This window comes from Natrix helvetica (genome assembly GCF_964273705.1).
Source record: "Natrix helvetica genome assembly, chromosome: 9".
Taxonomy (NCBI): Eukaryota; Metazoa; Chordata; class Lepidosauria; order Squamata; family Natricidae; genus Natrix; species Natrix helvetica.
In genome coordinates, this window is record NC_138560.1 from 14,615,027 (window position 1) to 14,639,366 (window position 24,340).

Below are 24,340 nucleotides of genomic sequence, written 5' to 3' on the forward strand. Positions count from 1 at the left end.
GGGGTGTCCAAACTTGGGAACTTTAAGACTTGTGGACTTCAACTCCCAGAATTCCCCAGCCAGGCTGGCTGGGGAATTCTGGGAGTTGAAGTCCACAAGTCTTAAAGTTCCCAAGTTTGGACACCCCTGCTCTAAGTCGATCATGGATCCTTTCCGCTTGCTACATACATCTTTTAAATATATTTGAACTACTTTTCATATATTTTCTGTGGGCCCAGTGGAAGGAAGGAAGATAAATTAAATGAAAGCTGGTCATCTTTGGGTTTAAATTTTAATAAATGTTCCCCTATGGAACATTTATTAAAATCCTCTGTGGGCACGTGTACCGTAGCCAGCTGTTCTTCTGGTTTCCAGCGCGCCGGCCAGCTGGTCTTCGTGGCTGCTGAAGTGCTGGAAAACACCCTAAAAATGGGCTAAAAAATGGCCAAAAAAACAGGGCGGTTTTGGGGCCTTTTGGGGGGCCATTCTCAGGCCACTTTTGTGGCGTTTTCTGGGCCATTTTTCTTTGCAGGTGCCAGAATGGCCAGCTGGTCATTGCGAGTGCTGGAGCACCAAAATGTGGCCTGAAAACAGCCTCAAACTGTCCAGTTGAGGACTGAGTCGATAACTGGGCGGTGCCTGGTGGGCCAGGGGCTTGTCCCAAGAGCTTATCTGACTCAGTCCAATCAGCTGGAGGATAAGGTCAACCCATCCTGGATACTCCTCCCCCCTCACTATGGAGAAAAGCCCCCCCAAACACCCTAAAAACTGCCAAAAAACTGGCATGTGTGCACCGACCAGCCTGTCTTTGAGTTTTCAGCACTCCAGCCTATGCACATGCACACCCATTGCATTTTGGGCACTCGGTGCCAAAAAAGTTCGCCATCACTGCCCTCTACAGTAGGGCAGATCCTCCCTGACCTGCTTGCCAGCTGTTTTCATATTATTCCCTTTTTAAGGTGCCGTGTAGCACCACAAAAAAGTTTTTAAAGAGCAGAGAGAGAGAGAGCCTCTGAATGCTGCAGAAGAGGGTTCCCTTGGTTACAATAAGAAGCCAATGACGTAGGAAGCACACCAGAGTCTTGGCTTCAGAATTAAACCTTTGCCTCCCCAGATGGGAAAAAGATGCGTATAAGTTCCTGCTGCTTTTAGGAGTGTTTATTATTCTGCTTTTACAGCCTGAAGGCTCTTTTGAATGGGTCCCTTCTGAAACATACTTCGTATGTTGCCCTTCCCAATCTCTAGATGTTTTCCTCTGACCCTTTTTGCCTGTGCTGGCTGGAATTCATGAGAGCTGTAGCCGAAAAGATCTGGAAGATTCCAGAAGTTGGATCCCCCTTGGGAAGGAGGAATCACGTGTGAATTTCATGGTGTTTGGTTTTTTTCAGAGAAGGACGTGCGTTTGTGCATTTGTGTTTGTGTCACAGTTTGAAAGCCTCCAACCAGTCTTGTTGCTACGTGCTTTATACAGCATAATAATCGGACCACCTGTCAATGAAGCACGATTGAGAACGAATAGGCCACCATCTAAAATGCAATCGAGCAATTAAAAATCGGCACAAATCAATATTTTAAAAATTCAGGGCGCTGAGGGAGGAGAACAGTTAGTTCCTGACAGTGAGAACACTTAATCAGTGGAACAACTTGCCTCCAGAAGTTGTGAATGCTCCAACACTGGAAGTACTTAAGAAGATGTTGGATACCCATTTGTCTGAAGTGGTGCAGGGTTTCCTGCCTAAGCAGGGGGTTGGACTAGAAGACTTCCAAGGTCCCTTCCAATTAGTCTATTCTACTCTACTCTACCCTATTCCTATTCCTATTCCTATTCCTATTCCTATTCCTATTCCTATTCCTATTCCTATTCCTATTCCTATTCTATTCTATTCTATTCTATTCTATTCTATTCTATTCTATTCCTACTCCTACTCCTACTCCTATTCTATTCTATTCTATTCTATTCTATTCTAGTCCTACTCCTACTCCTACTCCTACTCCTATTTCTATTCTATTCTATTCTATTTTATTCTATTCTATTCTATTCTACTCTACTCTACTCTACTCCTACCCCTACCCCTACCCCTATCCCATTCCTATCCCTATCCCTATCCCTATCCCTATCCCTATCCCTATCCCTATCCCATTCCTATTTCTTATTCTATTCTATTCTATTCTATTCTATTCTATTCTATTCTATTCTAGTCCTACTCCTACTCCTACTCCTACTCCTATTCTATTCTATTCTAGTCCTACTCCTACTCCTACTTCTATTCTATTCTATTCTATTCTATTCTACTCTACTCTACTCTACTCTACTCTACTCTACTCCTACTCCTACCCCTACCCCTACCCCTATCCCATTCCTATCCCTATCCCTATCCCTATCCCTATCCCTATCCCTATCCCATTCCTATTTCTTATTCTATTCTATTCTATTCTATTCTATTCTATTCTATTCTATTCTATCACATGCCAAGTGGCTTGTGTCCTGAGCATGGCTCTTATATATGGTTATCAAAAGAAGGTCAAAAAAGTCTCTTTGTTCTTAGAGGTTAAGAATTTTCCTACCTGTTCACCTCTAGCTGAAAGATGCTCCCTGATTTTATAAGCCTGGTTTTTAGTTACACATCTTGTCGTCCAATTGCCCGGCTTGATAATTTGTGTTCTTGACTCCTTATTGTCTGGCTGTGTGTTGACCATACAGTACATTTTGGAGAATGTTCCAAGTTGCCTCCTGCTATCCAGGCGCTCCAGTTATCAAATGATAGAAGATGCAAGTTGAAGGAGCGCGCTGAATTTCGTCAAGATCAAAGAGGCAATGAAAGCATTCTCCCTGCGGATGCATTTTTAGAACTGTCCAAAAAAAATTAAAATAAAATAAATAAATTTGAATGTTATGTTCATTAGGCATGTCCTCCTAATGGAAGTTTGGCAGTCCACGGGGACAGAGTGAGAGACATAATTGCTAGGTGTGAGTCTAATTCACACTTGATTCTCTGCCTTTTGTGATTGGGAAGTGATTTTCTTCGCAGTTTTGTGCAGCACAAAGAGCATGCAAATGGGCAGGCAAATGATAAGCATTGAGAAGATCTTTAGATCAACCATTCGGCTTTGTTTGGCAAAAAATAGTAAGTGCTAGCAGGGCTACCAAGGGGGCATAATGGCTCAGTGATTAAAGGTGTTGATCTTGTCAGCTGGAAAGCTGACAGACCGGGTTTGAGACCTGAGCACCGCATAATTAGATGAGCTCCCGTTAACGTGTCCCAGGTCTTCCCTACCTAGCAGTTTGAAAGCATGCAAATGCAAGTAGACAAATAGGTACCACTTTGGTGGGAAGGGAACAGTGTTCCGTATTTCCTCGGTATATAATTATGCTGACCACCTAACCATGGAAGTATCTTCAGTGCCACTCCTAGAGTTGGACATGACTGGACAGGGAAAATCTTTACTTTTACCTTTACTAGCAAGGTTCATATTGAAATTGGTAGACATTTGAAAGGAAATAGACACCTTGACCTGCTTGATCTCCAGATTTTTTTCATGCAACCTAGTAACCAAGTTCATCGTGCAATTTTCTCCACATCGGTATTTCTCAACCCTGGCAACTTTAAGATACGGGAACTTCAACTCCCAGAATTCCCCATTCAGCCTTGCTAGGAGTTGAAGTCGACCTATCTTAAAGCTGCTAAAGTTAAAAAAAACATTAATCTAGGCCATAAAGTCCATCCTCCTATTCAATGCAGGAATGCACATGAAAGCATTCCAACACATGAAATCATGAGATTCCTCTCCATACGGTCTCACACCCCAGGTCGGAGAGAAAAAAACGTGAATTGACCCAATGGTACCCAATTTTCTTTAGTATAGAACTGTGAGGGCGAACCTATGGCACGCGTGCCAGAGGTGGCACTCAGAGCCCCCTCTGTGGGCATGCACGCCGTCGCTCCTGCTCAGCCAGCTGGTTGTCGGGTTTCCCATGTGCACCGGCCAGCTGATGGTTGGGTTTCTGAGGTGCATGTGTGTGCCAGCCAGCTGGTCATCAGGTTTCCAAGGTGTGCATGTGCGCTGAGCAGCTGGACATCGGGTTTTTGGTGCTCTGGAGCATGGCTTCCAATTTGGGCACTTTATGCCTAAAAGGTTAACCGTCACTGGTATAGAAAATACTACTAGTATAGCCTCCAGAAGTTGTCAATTCTCCAACACTGGAAGTTTTTAAGAAGAGATTGGACAACCATTTGTCTGAAATCGTATAGAGTTTCCTGCCTAAGCAGGGGGCTGGACTAGAAGACCTTCAAGGTCCCTTCCAACTCTCTTATTCTATTCTATTCTATTCTATTCTATTCTATTCTATCCTTGTCAGATCAGTTACTTCTCGACCTTGATTGGCTAGCTGGGGAATTTTGGGAGTTGAAGTCCCCCCGTTAAAATTAAAATGGCCAAGGTTGAGAAAACGCTGCTCTACCTTCAGCGAGCGGGGGGGAAATGGAAAGCAGAAACAGGTATCTCTATCCATTTCAGTGATTGCCGTTTTAATATTGTTGTGGTGCAGGAGATGCATTTTCTCTCTCACAGCTGCAGCAGGCTGCTGACTCATCATTTTGTCCTTAGATGACCCCCACCGGTTTCTTGTCTGCTCTATATGAGGCTATGGGGGGGAGGAGAAGGAGAATAAGATGGGGGGGGGGAAGTGGAATGTCATTGCGAAGAAGTCAAGCTTAAAGCTGCTGCATCCAGAGCGTTCCGAATTCGGCTAGACATTTATCACTCCCGGACTGGTGTTTTTTTTTTTTTTTTGCAGTGTGCAAGAATTGCATTGCCCCAGCTGCTGTTGTTGCTAGAAATATTGGAGAAAGGCTGAATTCTATAAGCTGTGCCTATGACCCAACGAAGGGATGCGGTGGCTCAGTGGCTAAGACACTGAGCTTGTCGATCAGAAAGGTCGGCAGTTCAGTGGTTCAAATCCCTAGCGCCGCGTAACGGAGCGAGCTCCCAACTTCTGCCAACCTAGCAGTTTGAAAGCATGTAAAAATGCAAGTAGAAATACAGGAACCACTTTGGTGGGAAGGTAACAGCGTTCCGTGCGCCTTTGGCGTTTACTCCAGAGGTGGTATTCAGCAGGTTCTGACCAGTTCTGGAAAACCGGTAATGGAAATTTCGAGTAGTTTGGAGAACTGGTAAATACCACCTCTGACTGTACCTGTCTCTTATCTATTCTCTGCCTCCAGAGTCCCAGCTGATTAGGAAGAAAGGGGGATTTTGCAGTAACCTTCCCCTAGAGTGGGGAGGGAATGGGGATTTTACAGTATCCTTCCCCTGCCACTCCAACGAAGCCATGCCCACCAAGCCATGCCCACAGAACCAGTAGTAAAAAATGCTGAATCCCACCACTGGTTTACTCATGCCAGTCACATGACCAGAAACATCTTCGGACAGAGCTGGCTCTTTGGCTTTGAAATGGAGTTGAGCACCAACCCCTAGAGTCAGGAATGAGTAGTAAATATGTGCGAGGGGAACCTTTACCTTTGCCTTATGACACAACCATGAGCATATGTATATTTTCATGTTTAGTCTGGTTTTCTTGCTTACTTTTGGGCGTTGCCAGTTCACATGATACCGGTATGAAAACGATGAATACCTGCTCTAAAAATAATCTCCGAAACCCCTGCGAAACCGGCTGTTTAGACCAGCTTGAGATAATAAATAGACTGCTTTAAATAATACAATGGGAGAAAGATGCTCCTTGAGTTTTCAGTGTCAGCACTTATGCAAGAATTACAAAGCTGGAACATATCCAATCAATGGTTGTCCGGTTTCTTTTAACGTATCTCAACCGAAGCTATGCACCATTTCTTTTTGGCACTGATCCCATTGTTGAAAGTCTATGGAGATTCCAGGGTGGATTTGATTTAAATCAAGTCTATTTAAACCATGATTTAAATCATGATTTAAATCACTAGCAAAAAGGCTTGATTTAAATCAACTTTGATTTAAATCATAATTTTTAAAGAGTGACCGTCATCTCTGTCCCACAGCAGCTCCTCCTCTGACCCCACGGTTGACTCTCCAACAGTCCCATTCAGGGGTGAGTTTCTGCTGGCATTACTATCAATTCAGTGTGCGCAGAAATCTGCATGTCTGCTCCGCGCGTGTGAGCATTTGTAGATAAAAAGGTCAGTGCATGCCCAAAACCTTAAAAAGTGTGTGTGTGTGGGGGGGGGGAATACATTTTTGCAGAACCAGAAAACAAGGTGAGGCGGCCGTAGGAAAACCAGTTTGGGGACGTGGCAGGCCTGGGTCGCTGCCAGTTCCAGCAACCCAAGCCGCCATGTTCCTACCAGTTCGGCCGAACCGGTCCAAACTGGTAGGAACCAACCTCTGGTCCCATTCACTTTAATGGGATGACTGGTGATGCAGCAGTGACACAACAAGGTAAGGGACGTGGTAGCTAGCAGGTGAGTGGTTAACCACCAAAAGGCGCTGCCATGATGGATCTGAAATGACAGGTGCTCTTTAATATTATATTTATAAGCTGCGTAGAAGGTTGCGCTTTCATTTTTACTGCTTGCCCTTCCTCCTCTAAGGCTCCTCCTTAGAGCCTGGTGGTACCGATGCATTTCTCTTCAAACAATCATACACGGTTTGTAGTGTACATAGATTTGCAAAACAATGGGATAAAGGAATATTCCTGAACATTGCTTTATAATTTATCTCATCGTTACTGTGAAATTGTGTGAATGCACCAATGCGGCGCAGGTTATCTCGGCTTGCAGTGCTTGCATTCATTGAATGAGTTTGTACCAAAAATGTAAATATTGCAGAATATACAATAGTCTCATGCTACATACCGTAGCTAACATATTCATGTCGTGCTGAATAAACTAAATTATTAATGTATCTTCTCTAGATGGATTTTTATTCCCAAAGCATTTTATTAAAATAAATTTGATAAAAATAAAAATAAATCATTTTTTAAAAAAATAATAATTGATTTTTATCCACCCTGGCAGTTTCTCAGTCATCCAGGCCATGGTTATCCGAAAGGTGCTTTTTCAGGAAGCAACTGGACTTCCTTATTTTTTCTTTGAATGCGATTGAAGGATGAATACCCTTCGAATGGTGTGGGAGATTTTCAGAAGGACTGCAGACTACAGAAACCATTTGCATCACTCAGGTGACCCTGAGGACACACATAAACCTCCAAGTGCCTCAACGACCCTCTAAAACAGTGTTTCTCAAACTTGGCGACTTTAAGTCCTGTGGACTTCAACTCCCAGAATCCCCCAGCCAGCATAGCTGGCTGGGGAATTCTGGGAGTTGAAGTCCACAGGACTTAAAGTCACCAAGTTTGAGAAACACTGCTCTAAAAGGATGCAAATGACCAGCTGTCTGCAAGGAATATAAATCCTCCCATTCCCTACCAACCAATCAGAGCTGAAGAAGCTTCTTGGATGAGAAGCGAAACCTCTTCAAAGAAAAATCAGAAAGTCCAGTTGCCTCCTGAAAAAGCACCTTTGGGATCCCATTGCTGAAATGTTCTGACGGGTGTGAGGAAACCCCCCCCCCCCTGTTCAGGATTTGATCACTTCACAAGGTCCCTTCTAACCTTATTATTCTATGTTCTGTGTTATGCTTGGTAGGGTTTCAAGATTCTGTTACATTACCCTAATAAGCAATAGCGATCATTCCAGAAATGGAAATAATTCTTGTGTCAGGTTTCCCAAAAATGCCCTAATTGGTTCATGAGAGAGAGAGTTCTATGAGAGAGCACTTCATGCATGCATATGTGCTTTGCGTGCAGGCGCTCCTAATGCATGCATTGCACGCATGTGCAGCACTCAAAGACTGCCCTCTTTTTCAGCGCTGGTGAGCTGAGCTGCTGTTTAGCTTAGCTGAGGTGTGGCAATCCGCTCTGCTGCGCGAATCAGCTGAGCTAAAAAAACAAGGGAGTATAGGACAGGGAATGGCGGGAGTGGGAGGGCGGGGCCAACCAGAGGTGGTATTTGCCGGTTCTCCGAACTACTCAAAATTTCCACTACCAGTTCACCAGAACCTGTCCGAACCGTCTGAATACCACTTCTGGTTGCCCATACTAAACCATTACAGTGTGATGATCTATACTCAACAGCTCAACATGTCCCACTTAAAACAAATGGTCTCTTGTGCCCAGAAGTTCAGCAGGGAAGGTTGAAGCCACTGAGGTGTTTATTAAAAAATGGCTGCTTGTTATGAAAAGAGTCCCTTTGCCAGACAATTAAAGATACAACATGCTGTGCTTACCCTCATTTTGGTCCCTAAACAAAATGCCAAATTGTATTTATAGAAATATTAAAAATTGATAACTGGGGGTTGAGGGAAGGGCTGGGAATGATTATCTTTGTATTCAGAGGGAACAACCAACAAAACTTCAAAATGTGAATTGTTCCTATCTGGGATTTAGCAACTTCATTTTATCTCACCTCCAAGATTTGTCCAGCATTATGTTACGTCTGAATGTGCTCAGTCTTGCTTTTTTCTGGAAATTGCTCTCATGTTTAAGAGCACACCCTCCCCCTCAAAAAATGTTTGGTTCACTTTTGCAGGCTCGGGTTTTCCCCTGACTGCTGATCACTGTCTGTTGGCGTAATTTTGGGCTACCTCACCATGCCGAGCCCAGACGGATTGTTGGAAATAAGGATGATACATGTATGACATTAAATAAAGAAGAGCAATCAATAATTAAACTCTGCCAGGTTCCTCCTCTCTTTCAAGTCTACTGTGATACGAGATAGGAATTCAATAGGAGAGAGGAGAGGGGGTTAAGAAAGATGCAGATTCATTACAGAGAAATTGTTTTAGCTATGCAAGTTTACAAACCTAATAAGCCCAGCTGAGTTATCTGGAATTTACTCCAGGGTAACTACAAGTAACATTGCAGCTAATGACATAAGAACATTTTCACGCTAATGTTCCCATTTTGCATAATCTAGGCCAGTGATGGATAACCTTTTTTGTCTTCGCGTGGCGACAGTGTGCATCCATGCGTGCCTGCACCCATAATGCTATATGTGTCACGTACCCTATACATGCATGCGTGACCCTCCTGTGCTCTCCCCCGCATGCATGTCTGACCCCCTCCCCCGCACCCTGTTTTGGGCCTAGCAGGCCTCCCTGCAGCCTCCTGGGACCACAAACAGGCTCTGGGCAGGGGCCCACACCCCCTGCGCTCCCTGTCACCCCCCGTGCATGCGCCCTGCCCCCATGCATGTGTGGCAGCTGGCCAGTGGGAAGCACGCGCACATGCATGGTGGAGCTGAGCTGGGGCGATGGCTCATGTGCGGGCAGAGAGGGCTCTGGGTGCCACCTGTAGCACGCATGTCATAGGTTCGCCATCACGGATCTAGGCTGATCACATAACCCAACGTATTCAGCTGCAGAAATCAGGTTGTGCTGGAGCCAAAATGTGACACTGTGGTGTTTTTTTTTTAAAGAACCAAATCTTATTTCAGGATCCTTCAGTCTTTTGCATCCAGATTCTAGGAGGTGGTGAAATAAGGCATCCTTGGTGCTCTCCGAGCTTGATTGTTTCCTTGCAGACATTTCATTACCATACAAGGTAACATCATCAGGCCACAGATGATGTAAGTTGAGTTTCTTGGCAAAGCTGAAGAACTGGACCGTGAAGAGCTTGACTGAAAGCTACTAAAATCTTGACCCTATTGCTTTTTTGTCTCTACTTACAGGATTCCACGTGATTCCAACCCTCTCCAGCATAGTTCCTGAGAGCTGCTTACTCATTGTCGTAGGACTGCTGGTCGGTGGACTCATTAAAGCCGTGGGGGAAACCCCTCCAGTCCTAAATTCCAAGGTCTTCTTCCTCTTCCTTCTCCCACCCATCATCCTGGACGCTGGTTACTTCTTGCCCTTGCGCCAGTTCACTGAGAACATGGGTACCATCTTGATTTTCGCGGTGATTGGGACATTATGGAACGCTTTCTTCGTAGGGGCTCTGATGTACGCCGTGTGCCAGGTAGCTGATCCTCTTTTATCGAACATTGGCCTCTTGCACAACCTGCTCTTTGGCAGCATCATCTCCGCGGTGGACCCTGTGGCTGTGCTGGCTGTATTTGAAGAGATTCACATCAATGAACTTTTGCACATCTTGGTGTTTGGTGAGTCGTTGCTGAATGACGCCGTTACTGTGGTAAGTAGAGCGCAGCTTTGGCAGAGCTGGCTCTGTCCCTGGGATAAAGGAAGACTTTGTGGATTTGGGGCACTGTTGAAGGCAGCAAAGAAGGAGGAGGCACCTACAATGTGCATGATTCAACACAATGTTCATACTCCCAAAGAAACACACGGTTCTGACCTAACCTTCCCCAGCAGCACGAAGCCGAGTCCTTGTCCTGATAAACCCCTTTTATTTAATTTACAGTGAATTCCTCTCCAGCAAAGTCTTTCCTCTCCCACAGTCTTTCAAGATAGTTCACAATTACCGATCTTTATCAGGCTTGGAGAGTGGCCAGGCCAATATCTTTCAGATGCCACAATACTTGGCAAGAATGCAGGAATGAACTAATTGTCTCTTGCAAACACCCCTCCCCTTTTGCTCCTCTTTTATTTCCTCTGGGAGGGGCCATTCATCGTCCACCTGTGGCCTTACTCCCAAGTCGATCCCTGGTATTTAGCTGTTCCCTTCGTCTGGCAATTCTGTGCATGCACACACTGGGAACAGGCTCCAGCTGTTCATCTGCCTCACTGGTGTCTGACTCCGAAGGCAGCTGATAACTGTCAGACGGCCCTGGCCCCATCTCTGCCTCCGACACAGAACCCTCATCAAAGCCTTCCCCAGACTCCAAGACTGGCCCATGTGCCTCCTCAACCTCCTCACTATCTGAATCTTCTGCCAGCTCCACTGGTGGGCCACAACAAGAAAATCTCTACCAGTTTAATATGAGCTGGGCCATATTTGAGACAGTTTGTTATAGGCACTAAAGTAGAAACCAGGAGACCATAAGTTCTAGTTGCTAAGGTTGAGAAACTTTGGATTTGGCTATGGGCCTTGTCATAGTACTTGTCTTGCATTCCATAAGTTTGTAAATTTAATTTCAGGAGCTTCAGATAAGTGGGTAAAAAAGATCTTCTCTAAAGCTCAGGGGGACTTGCTGCCAGCCACTGTTGATAGTACTGAAGTAGTTGGACCAACAGATTGTCCTGAATATGGGAATTCATTCACTGTAGTCATGGCTAATGGACTTCATAATACATTGGTTGAAACATTACTACCCTTTTAAAAAATCAAAGCATTCATTCCAGCCTCTTAATCAGAGATTCCCCAAGTGCCTAGCAATATTTATCCAAAATCCAATAGAAAACGATAAAGCCCTAAACATAATTTGGAACAAATGAAACTAAAATAGCTAATGGGCCACTAAAAAAAGCCTTCCAGGACATCAAAAGATACTTGACAACTGGAAAAAGATGAAGGCTTTCTAAAGGTGAAGCCTGCTAAATGTCAGAAACCAAGAGCAAAGTTTGAACAAAATCGTTTAACTTCATGAAACACATTCATGCATTTGTTTTTAAATTTACTGCATTATATTTCAGGTAGACTAATATCTTATTTATTTAAAGCAAGGTAGTCCTAAAACTAAGATCATTCATTTAGCGACCATTCAAACTTATACACTGGAAGAAAGTGACTTGCAACAGGTTGTTGTTAGTTGCAAAGTTGTGTCTGACCCTATGGACAACGTTCCTCCAGGCCTTCCTGTCCTCTACCATCCTCTGGAGTCCATTTAAGCTCAAGCCTACTATACGCACTTTTGTTGGCAGGATGATGTCATTATATCACAGACTCCGTCCAGCCACCTCATTCTCTGTTGTCTCCTTCTTCTTTTGCCCTCAGTCCTTCCCAGCATGAGGCTCTTCTCCAGTGAGTCCTTCCTTCTCATTTGGTGGCCAAAGTATTTTTGAGTTTCCTCTTCAGGATCTGGCCTTCTAAAGAGCAGTTAGGATTGATCTCCTCTAGGACTGACCGGTTTGATGGGCTTGCAGTCCAAGGGACTTGCAGGAGTCTTCTCCAGCACCCGTGTTCAAAGGCCTCAGTTCTTTGGCGCTCAGTCTTCCTTATGGTGTAACTTTCACAGCCATGTATTGCAACTGGGAAAAAGATAGCCTTGACTATATGCACTTTTTTTGGCAGGGTATTTTTAGTATGCTATCTAGATTTGCCATCGCTTTCCTCCCCAGGAGTAAGCATATTTTAATTTCTTGGCTGCAGTCCCCATCTGCGGTGATCTTGGACCCCAGGAAAATGAAATCTGTCACTGCCTCCATTTCTTCCCCATCTATTTGCCATGAATTGAGAGGGCTGGAAGCCATGATCTTAGTTTTCTTAATGTTGATACAACAGATGCTCACACTTAAAACCATAGCAGTACCCTCATTGCCACAGGATCAACATTCAGGGGCTTGGCAATTGGCCTATATTTACCAGGATTGCAGATGGTCACGTGACCAGCATTTGCCATTATTTTACTTCATTTGATTAATTTATTTGATTTTTAAAAGTTTGTGTGCCTCCTGTCTCATCTAGAAATGACTCTAGAAAGCTAACATAATATTAAAACCAGACAAACCTTTAAATGAGAAAACAATAATTTACAGTTGAAAAATGGGGGGAAGGGAGTACAAAGTACATGGGGTGAGGTGGGGTCTTCTCTTAATCCAGTAGCCCCCTCCAGAGTGGTGCCCCTTTCCATACAGGCCAACTGGTAGAACCAGGCCTTCAGGTTATGGAAGGACAGGAGGGCGGGTGGCCGGGTGTAGATCTCACCTGATGGGTTTACCCTAGCTTACAATAAAAAAAATTGGCAGGTTTATGTTACATTTCACAGCTCGGTGAGCAATTCAAAACAGATTGGAAAATGTCAGCTTTGGTTGAAGTAATTCTGAGTTATGGATGAAAGGATATAGAAGACCAGCCTCCCAGACAAGGGAAATTGGCAAATCAGTAGCGTGGCAAGACGTGGTTCAACTTAGCAGTGACGATCAATTACGAGATTATTTGTATAAAGCAAGGACCCTGTTGGAATGACCTGAAAATAAATGGGTTGGGTAACACTTGAGTTGATCGGTGGAGGTTTGTTGTTAGTGAGCTGGTTAACAAATTATTAAGAGTTGGGAAGACAAGAGTTGTTTGTTCTCTAGAGCTGCCGTGTAGCTCTTCTGAGGTCCCGTTCTCTGTTATTTTAGATATAGGGTCAGGTCTATTATTAGAGCACGTGCGCGCATGCCCACACCCACAATGCAATGTGCCCCCACCCCCCTACAGCCCATTTTGTGCCTAGCAAGCCTCCCTGAAGCCTCCTGAATCAAAAAATGGGGTGCGGCGGAGGCTCGCACAGCAGAGACCCAAAAATCAGCTGTCCGGCAGGAGGTGTAAATGCATGCGCAATGGAACTGAGCTGGGCAATGGCTCGCAGGGTCACAGAGAGGGTTCCATGTGCTACCTGCTGCACACGTGCCATAGTTTCGTCATCATGGGCCTAGTCTATTACTTTTTCTGTTTCTCAAGAACCCTCTTACAGTTTGAGTTTGAGTTTTGAGTTTTATTAAATTTATATACCGCCCCCCTCTCCCCACAGGGATTCGGGGCGGTGTACAGACAGTACATATAAAACAACAAAGCAGGAACAAAACAAAACATTAGACAACCGACATAATCATACGGTCTGTATAATACCCGAACTCATTTCTAGTTAAAAAACAGTCTAAAACCAAATTAAAACCCCAAAATTTACAATATTAAAAAGCCATCCAGGAAGGTCAGTAATAGATTGTACTTATGATTACGATTAGGCTAGGCCAGCTAGCCGGAACAGGTGGGTCTTGAGTTTCTTACGGAAGGAGCGGAGATCAACAGTAGTTCTAATGTCAGGGGGGAGTTCGTTCCAGAGGGTTGGGCCCATCACAGAGAAGGCCCTACTCCTGGGCACCGCCCGCCTGCATTGTCTAGCGGAGGGTACCCGGAGGAGACCCTCCCTGTGTGAGCGGATTGGTCATAGGGATGTATGGGGTAGAATGCGATCTCGCAAATAACTAGGTCCCGAGCCATGAAGCGCTTTGAAGATGACATTACAGTCCTGAACTCTAAACTAGGTTGTTTCCTCTTTGGCAGGAAATACTACCCCAGCATTTGTACTGAAGAAAGAGTCAAGTCCTGGTCATCTCCTTCATAGGAAGTGACATTTTGTCATTCGTCCTGGGTACAAAAGGGTTAGTTGTGCTCAAATATTATTCTGCAAAGGTGGCATCAGAACTGCCATCTCATGCCCGTGCTTTGCATTCGCTAAGCTGCCAGTCTGCCATGAACTATGGGGAGAGGTAGCATATGGTGGTGAGGAAGGCTAGTGACTCATTATACCTTCCAGACTAGAGACTCAACTTCAAGGTCAGACTGCTGGGAAAGGCATGCACTTCCGCACCGCCTACTCTACAGTTGAAGAGACCGTTCCCAAGACGTTTTATTTGAAGGGGATTGGACAATGAGGGATCAACAATGGGAAGGGACAAAAGAGGGAAAAGTTAACCGGGAAAGTTTGGCGCGCGAACTTCAGTTCTGACTTTGCTATATTGTAATCAACTTGGCCTTTAGTAAAGAAATTTTTTTCACAACGAACGGAGTCGAGGGTTGTTCTTCCTTAAAGGACTCAGTTGGGGCAGGACTGACAGATGGTTTGCAGGCAGGGTGTAATGGCATGTGGAAATGGCTTTGAGACAGGGCCACCAAGGAAACAGATAAAAGGCAGTTTAATCCACAACATGTGAGGAAGAGGCTCAGAAAAAAAAAACCTTCTTAGTTTGGAGGCTATAAAGGGAACCGGGAGGAAAGATAAGTACTTTGAGACTTGCAAGATTCTGCTAATGTAACTTTACAGTAGGGTAGATGTCAGCCCTGAAACCATTTTGGAAAATCTTCAGCAAGGTGGATTGCAGCTGTGAGAATGTGAAGGGTAGGTAGAGATAGCTGGGGGAGAAATGTAACCAAAATAACATTCTTTCCCATGGGAGCCAAGGACATCCCCACCAGGTGCTTGGAAGGCGTGGACCTGAGACAGCCGGAGGAGGGCCATGAGATGGATGTGTAACTTGGGGGGCATGAACTATGGGTTTTGATTGGGTTGGGAAAACCTCGGGTCCTTCACCAGCTGTGCCAGTATGGCGTAAAGCGAAATACCACTCACGCATCATCACCAAATCTCCAGAACCATAAAGCCTACAAACTTGAAATTTGGCACATATGTTCCTCGTGGCTTCTAGGTGCTCGCTAAAAAACATTTTTTTGAAATTACCATGAGATCATTAGTATTTTTTATATTATTATTAACAGGCTCTGATGCTAAGGAATTAGACTAAGGGAGAGAAGGGGATAAGATAGGAGAGGCCTCTGTGGGGCAAGCCTGAGGGAGAGAAGGGGAGAGGAGAGGCCGATTGTAACTACTCATTAATTTTCAAGCTGTAAGTGTCGATTTATCAAGCCCAATCATACAATACACTACAATAGTAGAGTTGGAAGGGACCTTGGAGGCCTTCTAGTCCAACCCCCTGCCTAGGCAGGAAACCCTATACCATTTCAGACAAATGGCTATCCAACATCTTCTTAAAGACTTCCAGTGTTGGGGCATTCACAACTTCTGGAGGCAACTTCTGTTCCACTGATTCATTGTTCTCACTGTCAGGAAATTTCTCCTCAGTTCTAAGTTGCTTCTTTCCTTGATTAGTTTCCATATAGTTTCGTAGTGGAGCACAGGTATCCAGCTAGTTCCTAATACATTTAACTTTGAGAAAACTCCAGGCCTCAGAGTTTTGATTTTGTTGGGACTGTTACTTGGAAACCTGACAGTAGAATTAGTTCATCCGGTCATGTTTCCTGTCTATTCTACTACATATATCTTACACAGCAACCCTTGAAGTAGACTTTGTCTTCTCTGTGTCTCATGCAGATGATCATAACTTGTAGCAACGTTAGCTATAATAACATGCATAGAAAAAGAAAAAAATCTGGAAAGGAATTTTCTTGCACACCATTTATATTCTAAGTTGCATTTTTGGGGAGAAATTCGCTATGGTTAATGTAAGAGATCTACTGTGCTTTCAATTCCTTAACGTAAGGAAGGTCCCTTTCTCCTTCCTCACCAGGAGGCATTTGAAAGAGCAGAGAGGATGGAGTGGAAAAACTGGCTTTAACCATGTTATTTTATTTATAGCTGGGACAACGAAAGGGCACGAAGGAGTGACTAATTTGTGCAAAGTCATGATTGCGACATGGCCCAAGAAGGTCTCTGTAAATTCAGCGGGATGCCAAAATGATATACGTCTCTTCTTCCTTTGTCCAGTTTTCTCCTGTTCAGTTGGAACTACTATATTTTTCTATAGTAGTAGAAGATGCACCTTTCCCCCTGCAAAAAAAAGAGGGTGAAAATTTGGGTGCATCTTATACACCGAATGTAGCCCCACCCACTGCCACCAGAGGTCAAAAACGCGAGGCAGGGGGGAGGCAATGGTCTGTGGCAATCTCTGCAGCCTGGAACAGCTGATAGGGGCTATTCTGGCAGTCTATCTACCCCCAATCAGCTGTGCCGAATCAGGCTGCAATAAGTGCTGAAGCTGACCTGGATGGTCAGAGTTTGCAGCAGCAATCACATTCAGAAAGCACAGTAACTGATTCAGCAGGATTCATAATAATAATAATAATATACAATACATTACCAAAAGCAGGTTTTCCAAGGTAGCAGTAAATACAAGCAAAACACAAGCAGTTTCACTTTCAGTTCTCGGCTAAGCCTGCTTCTTGTTCACACAGCAAATTTCAGAGTACAAATAGCCCTCATTGTCTGACTTAGTTGCTATGCCTGATCATTGGTTGACCTTGTTATCACGTATTAGCTAAATATCATGGATGCTGATAAACAGAGGTAGATTTTTTTTCTTATTTTCTTCCCCCAAAACTAAGGTGTATCTTACACTCGCAGCTTCTGCCAACCTAGCAGTTCGAAAGCATGTAAAAATGCAATTAGAAAAATAGGGACCACCTTTGGTGGGAAGGTAACAGCGTTCCATGCGCCTTTGGCATTTAGTCATGCCGGCCACATGACCACGGAGACGTCTTCGGACAGTGCTGGCTCTTCGGCTTTGAAACGGAGATGAGCATCGCCCCCTAGAGCTGGGAATGACTAGCATATATGTATGAGGGGAACCTTTACCTTTATAAACCTCTTAGAGAGGACTGTAAAAGCACTATAAAGTGCTATGTAAGTGATATTGCTATAACTTGTAATCCATTGGAGAGAAAACTTTGAAAACTGGAAAGGCATTGAAAATGAAAGAGGAGGGATAACAGGATAGGTACTGGGGAGAAGCAATAAGGAGAGCTATTTTGCCTGAAATTTCAAAGAAAGAATTCACTGTGGAGCAAATGTTTGATTATACTCCGCCCCAGTCTTTCTAAATAAAATAACATCAACATGAATTTTAGTAGCAAAAATTGCTCTCTGTGGCTGAATATGTTTGGAAATACATTTTGATGGCTACATACAAACAGGAGGCTAAAAATAAGTGTACAGTATTTAAATGTTAGTGCGGTGTTCTATTCTTAGCCAGTTTTGTTTTATATCAAAAGCAGAGTGGAAAAAGAGAAAAGAAAGCACCCATTTAGAGCAACTGATATGCACGGAAGCCCTTGATAACAATTGCCCAGTAACATGGTGGCATTTACATTCAAAATAACTTAACAAGGCTGAACCTAGCTTGTGTTTCAACAGAAGACTACCAGGGAAGATATCAGGACTGACAGTTAATAAACCATCATTTGTTTAAACCAGAAATGAATGCCAAATCCTCATCAGCTCCTCTTCTATACGAAGTCTGGCTCTTTAAGTTTAAACCGAGATTTGAGACCGATTTTACTAACCACCCTTTGAAATTATTACTGGATCTTGATTTACAATTGGAGTGGTGCAGTGGCCTAGAGGTGGAGGTCGATCCTAGGTAGAGGCAGATATTTCTCTCTCTGGGCACACTCACTGTGAATATATCTGCTGAATATAGCTCCGTGCTATATTCAGGAAAGGCATCTGGCCATTAAAACACTCTGCTAGCTCCATTCGGTTGCCCAAACTCCACCTGCAAGGGATTATGGAGTCATTAAATGAAGATGATGATCTTGATTTACAATTGAAGTATTTTTGTTGTTGTTAGTTGCGAAGTCGGGTCCAACCCATCACGACCCCATGGACAATGTTCCTCCAGGCTTCCTGTCCTCTACTATCCTCTGGAGTCCATTTAAGCTCAAGCCTACTGCTTCGGGGACTCCATCCACCCACCTCATTCTCTGTCGTCCCCTTCTTCTTTTGCCCTCCATCGTTCCCAGCATGAGGCTCTTCTCCAGTGAGTCCTTTTTCCTTCTCATTAGGTGGCCAAAGTATTTGAGTTTCCTCTTCAGGATCTGGCCTTCTAAAGAGCAGTCAGGGTTGATCTCCTCTAGGACTGACCGGTTGGATCACCTTGCAGTCCAAGGGACTCGCAGGAGTCTTCTCCAGCACCAGAGTTCAAAGGCCTCCATTCTTTGGTGCTCAGCCTTTCTTATGGTCTAACTTTCACAGCCATGTATTGCAACTGGGAAAACCATAGCCTTTACTATGAGCACTTTTGTTGGCAGGGTGATGTCATTATATCACAGACTCCACCCAGCCACCTCATTCTCTGTGGTCCCCTTCTTCTTCTGCCCTCCATTGTTCCCAGCATCAGACTCTTCTCCAGGGAGTCCTTCCTTCTCATTAGGGGGCCAAAGTATTTGAATTTCACCTTCAGGATCTGAAGTATACCCGTATTAAAACCCATGTCTCCATTTGAAATGCTACAGAACTCAGCTCAGGTCATAATGTTGGAAGCCAGTATATGAGAGAAGGAAAGAAATTGTGCAGAACTGTTCCTTGCCGGCTCCCTTAACTGTACTGGATAGTCCTCAGCTTACAACTGTTTGTTCAGTGAGTGTTCAAACTTACAACGGCACTGAAAAAAAGTGACTTATGACTGTTTTCCACCCTTATGACCATTCCGGCATACCCATGTTCACACGATCAAAACTCCGATGCTTGGCAATGGGGTTCATACTTATGACGGTTGTAATGACCTGGGGTTAGGTGATCACCTTTTGTGACCTTCTGACAAGCAAAGTCAAGAGGGAAGCCAGATTCCTTTAACAGCAACGTTACTAATGTGACAACTGTGACAATTCACTTAACCCAGGGGTGTCCAAACTTGAGAACTTTAAGACTTGTGGACTTCAACTCCCAGAATTCCCCAGCCAGCATGGCTGGCTGGGGAATTCTGGGAGTTGAAGTCCACAAGTCTTAAAGTTCCCAAGTTTGGACACCCCTGGGTTAACCACTGTGGCAAGAAAGATCATAAAGTGGGACAAAGCTCACTTCACAAATGTCTCCCTTAGCAACAGAAATATTGGGCTCAAGTGTGGCTGTATGTCAAGGACTATTTGGGTCAGGGGTCACCAACCTTTCGGACCTCAGGGACCAGTAAATTCATAATTTTAAACCCCGCAGGCCACTAATAGGAATTTTTAAAAAAGATAATAGTATTTTGTGCAATATAAAAAAAATGCAAATCATTTTTCTGCGGCCCACCAAAATTTTCTCGCAGATCACCAGTGGTCCGTGGACCACCAGTTGGTGACCGCTGACCTGGGTAGTTGAATTGAAAAGACTGATCCTAAATGGTGGGAAGATGATGTTCCTGCCATTTTCCTGGCCCTTCTAAGCATTGAAGGTTTTGCTGTTCTAGCCAAGGAGGCCAGCTTGGCACATGGTTTGCTGTGCTGATTTTCAGAGATCCATTATGGTCAGTTCAAATGCTGTAGATTTTTTAAAAAAACAAAATGACGTTCCCCTTTGATCCAGTGTAGGTTTCAGAAATCCATCACAGCAGGTTGTGTCCAAAATGTCTGTCTGCCTTACGCAGAGTTTATTGGGCTTTCATACAGTTTTAACAAGCAAAGCAAAAGCAGGGGTAGCAACAGTATCTTATTGGTACTTTCTACTTGTCAATATCTAAGACCATCCCAGCCAGAGTTGAATCTCACATGACTCCCTGATACGGCCTGTCTCTGCTAGGTGAGCTCATAAGTTGAAAGGTAAATAGCTACTGAGACCATGGCAGTTTGCTGCGCATGTCTTTACGCAACCTTTCCTCTCATTCCTACAATCCAACTTTTCTCCTCCCCTTCCTTTTAACGACCCCATAAACTCTTGCGGGGTGGAGTCTAGGGAACTAAACGGAGCTGTTTACTGGCCGGATGCCTCCCTGTCACCAGTATGGAGTTATATTCAGCAGATACATTCTCAGAGAGAGAAATATCTGCCTCTGCCTAGGATCCTTACTTTACTTTTACTTTTATTTAGATTTCTAGACCGCCCCCTCTCCCGAAAGAGTACTCGGGGGTGGTGTACAGTCAAATTAAAACACAAATACATAGGAATAAATATAAATGCACAAATCCTTAAGTTAAATGAGGAGGTTAAAAGACTGTATCTTAAAGTAAAGCAATTAAAACCATATTAAAAATAACCACTGAAAAATACCCCAAAAAGTCAAAATTAACCCAACTAAAAATATCTGGCAGGAGGTGAGGTAAAACTATGGATGGGCCAAGCCGGCTAGTCGAAACAGGTGAGTCTATAGTTTTTGACGGAAGGAGCGGAAGTCGGTGGTAGTTCTAATGTCGGGGGGAGGTCATTCCAGAGGGTTGGGCCCATCACAGAGAAGGCTCTACTCCTAGGCGCCGCCCGTTGGCATTGCTTGGTGGACGGCACCAGGAGGAGTCCCTCCCTGTGAGAGCGGATTGGTCGCAGGGATGTATGCGGTAGGATGCGATCCTGATCAAACTCATAGGCTCCTGATTGTGTGGTGAGAGTTCTACTCTAGGCCACCGCACCACTCTTTCTCCTTCCCTTTGTGGGATAGTAATTCCCATTTGTGTTGGCACACCTATTGGCAACCTCTGATCACTGCCTTGGTGGGCTGAGATGGTTTATATCTCCCTCCTTTTTGTCTCTCCAGGTTCTATACCACCTTTTTGAAGAGTTTGTCGGCTTTCCAAAGGTCACCATCACAGACATCGTCCTGGGCTTCCTGAGCTTCTTTGTGGTGGCCCTGGGGGGCGTCTTTGTCGGGATTGTCTATGGCATCATTGGAGCCTTCACCTCCCGCTTTACCTCCCACATCCGGGTCATCGAACCTCTTTTCGTCTTTCTGTACAGTTACATGGCATATCTGTCTGCAGAAGTCTTCCACCTGTCAGGCATCATGGCGTAAGTATGAGACTGGGATGGAGGCAAGTGGTGCCCTTCAGGCATTTGGGACTGGAGCTCTCAGCAGTCCCAATTAACATAGCACTTTGGAAGGGATTAGAGAAGGGACGTGGTGGCTCAGAATGATCAGCAGTTCGGCGGTTCGAATCCCTAGTGCCGCGTAACGGCGTGAGCTCCCATTACTGGTCCCAGCTTCTGCCAACCTAACAGTTCAAAAGCACGTAAAAAATGCAAGTAGAAAAATAGGAACCACCCTTGGTGGGAAGGTAACAGTGTTCCATGCTCCTTCGGCATTTAGTCATGCTAGCCACATGATCACGGTATTGGCTTAGAAACGGAGATGAGCACCCCCCCCTAGAGTCGGCGTTTAGTCAAGCCGGCCACAATGACCACAGAGACGTCTTCAACAGCACTGGCTCTTCGGCTTTCAAACAGATATATATATATATATACACACACACACTATTATTCCCCTCTTATTTCTATCTCTATTTTAACTTTTTTTTTCATATCACTATAATATTCAAAGACATTTTTTTTCTATTTTTTATATTTTCCTTATTTAGATATTAACATCTATTTATGTTAAAATTTCATCCTTCATTTTTTCATTATTCAATGTCTTAATGTACACTTCTAGTACCAATCACAATCAAATCAGTTAAATATTTCAAGTGCATCTATTCACGTTCTATCCAGTCCTCCAATCCATGGGCTTCTACTCTGTTAATACACCGTTTTTGCCTTGTTGCTATGTCCATGAAGTTTCTAGGAGTTGAGGTTTACTTTAGATCGTAACCTTTAGAGTTGGGGTCTCCAAACTTGGCAACTTTAAGACTTGTGGATTTCAACTCCCAGAATTCCCCAGCCAGCCACAAGTCTTAAAGTTGCCAATTTTGGAGCCTCGTAAGTCGCTGAACTTAACCGTGGCTTTTAAAATGCATAGATATATCAACTCATATTTCTCCTCTGAACTCCAGAGGTGAAGTAACTGAGCACAGTGGAATTTTGTTCAGTGTTAGTGTATATAGAGAGTCCCCAACTTATGACTGCAGTTGAAGCCAGAATTTCTGTTTGTAAGGAAGGCAGTTATTAAGTAAATCTGACTTCCTCAATTGACTTCACATGTTTAAAGGCAGCTGGGAGAGTTGTAAGTGGGATGCTACAACCGTTGTAAATATGTACTAGTTGCCAAGCATCAAGATTTTGATCATGGGGATACTGTGATGGTCATAAGTGAGATGTCTGGTCATAAAATAGAGTAGGAATTCTTTATTCGCCAAGTGTGATTGGACACACAAGTAATTTATCTTTGGTGCATATGCTCTCAGTGTACATGAAGAATAGAATAGAATAGAATAGAATAGAATAGAATAGAATAGAATTCTTTATTGGCCAAGTGTGATTGGACACACAAGGAATTTGTCTTTGGTGCATATGCTCTCAGTGTACATAAGGAGAATAAAATACATTCATCAAGAATCATAAGATACAACACTTAGTGATTGTCATAGGATACTAATAAGCTATCAAATTGTATTAGTAAACAAATAAAACAATATAAATTGAAAGATACAAGCCACATGGTTAGATGTAGGTTTCAGAAATCCATCACACAGTTTGTGTCCAAAATATCTGTCTGCCTTTCGCAGAGTTTATTTGGCTTTTTTATAGTTTTTACAAGCAAAGCACAGAGCAACAACACATTACTTTCGGTTTTACTCCCCCAAATCTTCCCTAGTGAATCAAGAATACTATTCAGGCCAAGGTTACCTCATGCCTTTGCTCTGGTGAATTAATGAGCTAAAGATAACAGACTGTGTGCATCACCTTTCCCTTATTCCAGCATCTGGTTCTGCTAATTAGGTGAGGTTGTAGGCTTCCAAGATAGACAGCTACTGAGGTCATGGTAGTTTCTACGCATGCCTGTACGTAAGCCTTACCTCTCATTCCCACAGTTATAGTCATAAGTGGGAAGAGATAGATACTAGGAAGAAGAAGAATATTAATACAGTCTTAGTAAATTATTTGACAGTGTTGTGGGAATTAGTTGTTCAGCAGAATGATGGCATTCGGGGAAAACTGTCCTTGTGTCTAGTTGTTCTGGTGTGCAGTGCCCTATAGCGTCATTTTGAGGGTAGAAGTTGAAACAATTTATGCCCAGGATGTGAGGGGGTCTGTAGTTATTTCCACAGCCCTCTTTTTGACTCGTGCAGTGTACAGGTCCTCGATGGAAGGCAGGTTGGTAGCCATTGCTTTTTCTGCAGTTCTAATTATCCATTGAAGTCTGCGTCTGTCTTGTTGGGTTGCAGAGCCAAACCAGAGAGTTATGGAGGTGCAGATGACAGAGTCAATAATTCCTCTGTAGAAATGAATCAGCAGCCCTTTAATAAGTCCCTTTTTTTTCAGTGCTATTGTAATTGAATCTTTTCTTCTCTGGCCTGACTGCTGGAAGGCAGACTTTGCTTTTAGTTTGCTCTGGGGCTCCAACGAAGCATTTTGCCTGTCCTCCATTTTGTCCCCCAATTCTCTTGGAGCCTTACAGAACAGAAGCTTTGGGGGTGACTCATCCTCCCTGGCTGGCGACGCCAATACTGTCAGCAGAATCGACAGGAAAACCTCCCTCGCTATAAAACCAGCAGAGACAACAGCTCCAACTCATTCAGGGCCATAAAAGAAGTGGCTGGGGGGGGGGAGTGGTGGTGGGGAAGAGCGCAGTGGGGGGATACACGCAACCTTTCGGATTCAGCGGTACTTGGCCCTGTCTTACTGATGCGCTTTCCTTAGGAATGCGGATGAGTCATTGTAGATCGACTGCTGAGCTATAATCTTGACTTACCCTGATTAGCTGGGTAAAGAAATGGAGAGAAATGGCTGGGGGGCAACAAGTTTCTAGTTCACCTCTTCCTGTCCCCCCCTCCCCGACAACTGGCGGGTGAATTGGAAGATGTGTCTTTCTCTCTCTCTCACACACACATCCTTATTACTGAACTACTGTTTTTACC

At 44.1% G+C, this 24,340-nt stretch overlaps 1 protein-coding gene across 1 annotated transcript in view; it reads left to right on the forward strand.

Annotated features, from left to right (window-relative positions):
- The window catches only part of SLC9A1 (solute carrier family 9 member A1), an 84,539-nt gene that overhangs the window by 44,015 nt on the left and 16,184 nt on the right, over nucleotides 1-24,340 (forward strand). The window contains exons 2-3 of the mRNA XM_081961917.1: nucleotides 9,696-10,156; nucleotides 21,085-21,335. Of these exons, the coding sequence (XP_081818043.1) occupies nucleotides 9,696-10,156; nucleotides 21,085-21,335 (712 nt within the window). The remainder of the gene's footprint in view (nucleotides 1-9,695; nucleotides 10,157-21,084; nucleotides 21,336-24,340) is intronic.